The sequence below is a fragment of the Myxocyprinus asiaticus genome, chromosome 21 (genome assembly GCF_019703515.2).
Source record: "Myxocyprinus asiaticus isolate MX2 ecotype Aquarium Trade chromosome 21, UBuf_Myxa_2, whole genome shotgun sequence".
In the NCBI taxonomy this organism is placed as follows: domain Eukaryota; kingdom Metazoa; phylum Chordata; class Actinopteri; order Cypriniformes; family Catostomidae; genus Myxocyprinus; species Myxocyprinus asiaticus.
This window is the reverse complement of record NC_059364.1, coordinates 15,565,505-15,572,500: the sequence shown is the minus strand read 5'-3', so window position 1 is coordinate 15,572,500 and position 6,996 is coordinate 15,565,505. Positions and strand designations below refer to the sequence as shown.

The window sequence follows — 6,996 nt, the reverse complement described above, 5'->3', positions numbered from 1 at the left end:
GTAGAAGTTTCTAACGCTCTTGATCCAGAAGTTTCTTCGGACCGAATGCAATGATTGGTCGATCATTTTTTTTAGTCCTGTCCCTTCCACAGAAGATATATATATATTTTTTTACATTTAGACCACTTAAATTATTGATTGCTATCAGGATGTGAAGAGACTTTCAACCAGTATAACAAAAAATGTTTCTGGAAAAGATTGCACACCCTAGCTTTAACTTCTCAATAAAAACACCCTTAAAACGATTTAAAATGTTTTCTGAGAAACAAAATTGCTTAGGTTAGATTTATATCTGCAAAGATAAAAACATTTTGCTAAGGGATATTCAAGATATATTCTTTGAAAACAAGTTCATATCTTAATAAATGATGTTTCTTCATGGTGCAGCATCTAACCTTTGGGCACATGTGACATTTACAGTCTTATTTCTTATAATACAGTTTCTCGTACCGTTAAACGCAGTAATCACGTGATGGTGAAATGCATATGGTAATTGTATGCAGATGAGGACATGCATAGTAAAAACAGGCATTGTACACTCCATATATGGATATTTTGGGGAGGAGACGGGGTGGGGAATGAATCATGTGCACATATGCACAATCGTCCGCTAGTTGGATAAAGGTAACTATACGCAGGTTCTGGCATACGTACGGTTTTATAAATCTGAATTTTTTATGCATACGCAAAATCTGACGTTTGTGCTTACGCACACTTTTAGGAAGAAATCTAAGCAGAGTTTTATACATGAGGCCCCTGGTTTTCTACTTTAAGCCCATAATGGCTAGAATCTTACTTCTACACTTTCTGTGATGTTGTAATGCTGCAAAGATTTATGTTGTAACATTGAGAGTTTTCCGGAAAAGGAGCGGTAAACGTTTATGGTCTGAGCCCTAGTAAGACTTTACTTTGTGCTGATGTTCTAAGTATTGGGACGTCCCCTATGGAATCCAGTGTGGCTGATACTCTGACAATTACCTCATATAAATTACATGTGGCTGATCGTGAAATGTAAGGGAAAGGTAAAATAACTTTCACATTCAGGTCTAACACATCTCTGATCTAGCAATTCTATTTTCTTTTTCACCTCTCTTCATTGCTTTCATCCTATTCTACACTCTATCATTACAATATGTCGCCATCTTTCTACGCCTCAACCTTCTGTGTTCTCTGACTGTACTGTTCTTTTTTATTCTCAGTCATATGAGCAAAACAGCTTTGTGGAGGGACATACACAGATACAGGATGTGGTCCGTTCCATCATTGATGTTCTGTCCAAACGTCACAACAGCACATTACTATTGGCTGTGAGAGAGGTCAGAGTTGACACTCAGGACCTGCGACCCTCAGTTGGTGAGTGGGATGTTTATATCTCCCTTTTTTGAACATCTCTTGAACATGATGCCCCTTCTCTTTTCACCTGCTTACCAAAAAAAGAGTCAACTCTGCAAACTGTGTCGCAGACAGACGCTTCCAGTATAGACAGCTTCTGGATTTATAATGGCGTCATGCTGCATTTTTAACTGATATTCAACTGATATGCAGTCACAGGTGTGCAATTGTGCATATATCTTCTATTTTACAACACAATTTTTTGAAGGATGTATAAGGTGTTTTTGTCAATGGGGTACAAAACTTTCAAGCTCAAAAAAAGGACATAAACGCAGCATAAAGTCATAATCCATATGACTCAAGTGGTTTAATCCATGTCTTCCGAAGAAGAGCGTTGGGTGAAGTTATTTTTGTATTAATGCCAGACTTATCATTCATTTGTTTTCAATATCATAATAATACAATATCTCAGTTAAGTTCCAAAAAAAGTTCCTATTTTTCATATTTCATATTTAAAGTATTTACAGCAACAGTTACTATATTGTGATATATACTGTTACTGTAGTATAAAATTAAACCGTGATATAAGATTTTGGTCATTATTGCCAAGCCCTACCGCTCATCCTTTCTCAGTCTTTACATAGCTTCTTCTTACCCTTCTTGCATTTTATTTTCTTTTTATTCTCTTTTATTCATTTCCTCTTTTTTTTTTTGTGCTTTCATGGGTTGTTTGTGTGTGTGTTTCTCTGCAGGTTACCTTGTCCCGTTACTGTGCGTGCTGTTTGTGATATTGTGGATCTCCTGTGTCGTCGTGTGTGTGTGGTGGTTCCGTAGACGCAGGAAAGCGAGAGAAAGAGACCACACGCAGATGGAAAGCATCAACAACCAGCGTGGGATGCTACTAAGCACTCACATGCCACACAAAGACAACACGGACACACTGCAAGAGAATAAGAACCTGATTTACCCTCTGGATCGTGTGGGAGACGGAGCTGAACGAGAGGATGAGGAGGAGGAGGAAGAGGGGGAGGAAGAGGGAGACAGGGGGCTTGTTATGCATAAATGCTCATCTCTCGCATACTCTAAGGGGAATGTAGTGTACACTATTCACAATTCAGGCCAAAATCAGCCACACAGGACACACTACAGCAGCAAGGATAAGAACAATGTGAATGAGAGCATGAGCGAGCACACGAAAGATCATTATGTATGAAAGAGCCACACAAGCTGGAAATATATGAGTATTTTTTGGCTAGCTGACCTAAAAGCCCCCTGGGCTTGTGCGATTGGGTTTTTTAATTTTTTTTTATCTTTGTGTGGTCAAATGCAATGTGAATTTGTCACAAAACTGCAATGAATCAGATATTCAGAGAATGGCTTTCATAATCCTTTCTTCTGTTTACACTTGCACTCACTTTCTTTAAAAAGAAGGACATTTTTACACAAGGCTGAACTTTTGGATTACGTCTGTGAACTGTGGCGAGACCTGTGACTTTTTGGGCAAAGGAGGAATCAGCGATAGGCAGCTTTAAATTGTTTTTGATTATGTCCAGACCTGCACTAAGTCAAGTGTTAGGAGCAGTCATGTGTTCCAGAGGGATATTTACACAAGTGCCTCATTAAACCTTCAAAATAGTGCTTGCAGCTGACAGAAGCATTTTATTCTTTTATATACACTTTTCACAGTGATACTCAACAAATATTTTTAGTTTTTAGTTTTTTTGCTGACAAATGCGAAGACACACTTAAGAATGTTAAGACAAAAAGGTTTACTTTTTAATTTAAATTCACCAAAGTACTCTTACACTAGTGGGTGATTCTCACGAAACCTGCCAAAAATGTCCTAGGTCCTAATTTACTTCAAATTATTTTGCCTATAGAAAGTGAAGCCTGTTTTTGGGCCTTTAAGATTTTTTACATTGTGATATTTTTACATACATGACATTTTTGCCCCCAATTCTCATTACCGCAATGTTAAAAAAGATGGTCATTATGATATTTTCATTACTGCAACATGGAAGAAATATCTTCGTGCGACCCCTCACACACACGTGGACATTGTATTTTGGCTTCGCTATATGCAATGCATGGAGTCATTTGACAAAACAACATGGCGCCGACCACAACGTAGTTTGTCTTTGGGAGAAACACCAACAAAATTACATGTTTTCGAAGCCTAATTTAGTTTTTACATTGAAACCTGTTTGGGTCAATAGCAATACAGTACAATACAATATAAATACAATAGCATATTTTTTATTTTAATAGAGTAAAAAAATGACCTTGTTATGGTTATAAGATTAATAATTGAAAACAAGGAAAATAGTCAAGGAAAACATTCGGACACATCATGGCAATGGGATTTGGGGGGTAAAATGTGCACAAGTTTCCTGAAAATAATGTCACAATCTTTTTGTCCTAAATCTAGGCTTTATGTAGACTTTAATTTCATTTTTATTTTTTTTTTTTCATATTGATTTGGGGTTAAATATGACCAGGACATTTTCTTGACATGTTTCATGAGAACGACCCTGTAATACTTGGTAGGTTAGGGGTCTTTTGCTGGGAATTGGTTCTCACAGTCCTGACACAGTAAAAGAGTATTTTGACTGATACACTCTCACCCACACAGTTCTTGACAGTTAATAATTATTGCTCGGTTTTTGATGGTGTGAGATGTATATGGAGATTTTATTTCATGTGACTGCCTATGACAGCCATATAAATAGAAAAGACACAGTTTAAAGGATCAAGGATCCTTTCTGTTATCTTTCTTTGATCTTTGAGATTCAGAGTTTGTGTTGGTGAGAAACACACTATTGTATTCTCCTTCTCCCAGAGCTCTTGGGTTTTTTGGTCACCAGTAGATGAAAATAATTTTAGTTGTTTGATCACTGAAAGATGAATTCATTAAAATGAAAAGATGATGCATGTACAAATGTAAATAGTGAAAGAAAGACATAGCTGTGTATATTTGAGTTTACTAACTTATGTGATACCATTTTATTTTAATTCTTAGAATTATTATTTTCTTTTTTTTTTTTGTCTCTTTTAGTCTTTCATCAGTGTCATTCCTTTTATTTATGTTGGTCAGAAAATGTTTTTTTAATATATAAATATGTAAAAGGTTCACAGGCTGGTAGTTTATTTGCGAAGACTCTTGATAAGAGATTATTCTGAACATTAGATCTATGTTCATGTTAGAATAGATTATCCATGTTATTTTTATGAATTTCCTAATGAATGTTGACTAGGCAGTGGACACACTGACCATGCTGAAAGTAAAAAAGAAAACAACAATTATTTTGCCGCCAATTAAAACCTGCCTTTTTCTGAAACTCTACTTTTATTGGACAAAGACTCATAGACTTCAAAGAACTCTGATGCATGTCTGAGTAGCACTTTGTCTCCTTGGAAAAGTCCAACACCTGCATTTTCAAGCCAATGTCAGTCATGATATAATTATGTGTTTATATTAGTGTCCCAGACTGTCTGGATTTTAAGACTTTTTTTTTATTCATAATGTGCTCAGAACGTTACTGCTTGTCATAATACTACAATTCAAACGAAATCACAAACGGACCAGAGTCTACCATGTGATAATGACCCACGTAAATAACAGAAGTAACACTTGAGTGCGAACTAGCAAGCCCAAACTCATGTGTATCTTCTGCCTAAGTATTGCGTTAAATATTAGATTTTATAAATATGACATCTTGTATAAAATGGTACTATATTACTATAATACCATAGTAAGAAAGAACACTAGAGCTGTGTCCCAAACGACACACTATACACTATGCACTTTTAAAATATACTATGCACTCAGCCATGTAGTGTATGAATTTTCAAAGTGCACTATCATCCCAAATGGAACACTTAATGTTTGTTTACTACACAGAAGCGTTCTCCGTTTACCAGCTGACGGAAGTGACGTTTCAAACCCAAGCATTGTTTTGCCGCTAGCTTTAGTGCGGTATCCACCCTTAGTTCAACACTTATATCTCAATAATATTCACACAGCATGATATGATGGTAAGGCGCTTAACTCACTTTTGTAAGGTGCTGTCTTCACAGCAGTTTCGCTAGTTGTCATATTCTCCATTATTTACAATTGTTTTGCCAGATCACCATCGCTGTCGGTAACTCCGCCCCTTCCGCTATGTACGGCAAGCCACGTACACTGAGTGCATGAAGTGTCCAACATTCCACACTCCGTTTTGATGGTTGAAAAAGTTCATCATCCAGGTACTCGTAGTACACTTCTTTTTGTTGCATTTTGTTACTGTGTAAACATACTACTCGCACTACTTACTCTTCAAAATTATGTAAAATAGTGCAGAAGTGTGCGGTTTGGGACGCACCTAGGGTCTAAAGATGAGAAATCCTCTCATTTAGAATGGCAGGTGTGGGACTGCCTGTTGTAGTTTCTGGGTCAAATTCAGTGCAATTGTTTCAAGATTTTTGGAAGGCCAGGAGAATACTGTCAGTGCATGTTGCTTTTGCTGAATGAAGGGAACAATTTCTGTTTTTCTATTTCCTTTCTGTCATCTGTTTCATTTGGTGTTTTTATACAGATTTGATATTAAGATGGATACAGGAGGAATTGATTAATGCAAAATCTGACAGTCAGTTAGATGTATTCTCATTCTCATTTATGTCACTCCTCAAATAAAGTTGTGCTTTCCAAATTTTTGATCATTGTACAATAAAGGAAATGAAACAATGCCCTCGCATGTAAAGAAAAGCTCAAAACTCTTAATAGTCCATCACAGTACTGGCTGTGATTAGTTCTACATGCGCTGAATGCTCATAATGAATTTGACCTTTCATTTGCTGTACCTGTTTGAATTTCCATACAATTCAAGTATTTATTAAAGACTTTTGTACCTAATGTTATTTCATTTAATTTGTAGTAGCATTTATGATGCACCTTTCTTTATTTGACTTTTCCAAAAACAAGAGGTCATGACTCATCAGTCAGCCACTGGCATCATGCATGATGGTTAAATCCAGCCACAGAAGAATCCACCAAGTCAGAGTCATAAAAGAAAGAGTTTTGTTTTGACTCAGTCAGAGTAACGATGTTTATCATATCCTTCTTAAAGATTAACCTGCTCTAACTCATCCTGGGTCTCAGGGCTTTAATTTCTCAAGATAAAAAAAGCCACACCCACATAAAAAAATCCTTTTCAGAACCATTCCCTTTGGATTATTGAATCTCTCAGGAGAATGAGGGCATAAAGCATCAGGGTTTTAGGTGAAAGAGGGCTTCAAAGTAGTGGAGCAACTCTCGAAAATACCAAGTACTATAGATCATGTTTCAGGCAGCAATTAACTTTAAATGGACAACATTATGAAAACAGAGTGTGAGAAATTGTATCTGGCATGTTAGCGTTTATTTTATATATACAATGGCCCACAAAAAAACATTTTGGACACTTTCTGATTGTTCAACTACTGTGGTTATTCCGCTAAAACGCCTGTGTGAACTTCATACATCCATTAAAAATCAGACATGAGACTATTTGGTTCAAAGTAATTGCAAATTGGTTAAGAAGTTAGTTCTGAGAAAAGGTCTAGCATAATTTGTTTGCAGATGCCATTAGTTTTGATGTTTTGTTATTTAATGCAATAACATTCATACATTTTTAAGTGGTCTTA

At 36.3% G+C, this 6,996-nt stretch overlaps 1 protein-coding gene across 2 annotated transcripts in view; it reads left to right on the top strand.

Annotated features, from left to right (window-relative positions):
* Positions 1-6,220, top strand: part of jag2a (jagged canonical Notch ligand 2a) — a 54,445-nt gene extending 48,225 nt beyond the window's left edge. For both annotated transcript variants that reach the window (XM_051648690.1, XM_051648689.1), the window contains 2 exons: positions 1,200-1,353; positions 2,085-6,220. In XM_051648690.1, coding sequence (XP_051504650.1) covers positions 1,200-1,353; positions 2,085-2,545 — 615 coding nt within the window. In that variant the 3' untranslated portion in view covers positions 2,546-6,220. The remainder of the gene's footprint in view (positions 1-1,199; positions 1,354-2,084) is intronic.
* The last annotated feature ends 776 nt before the right edge of the window (positions 6,221-6,996 follow it).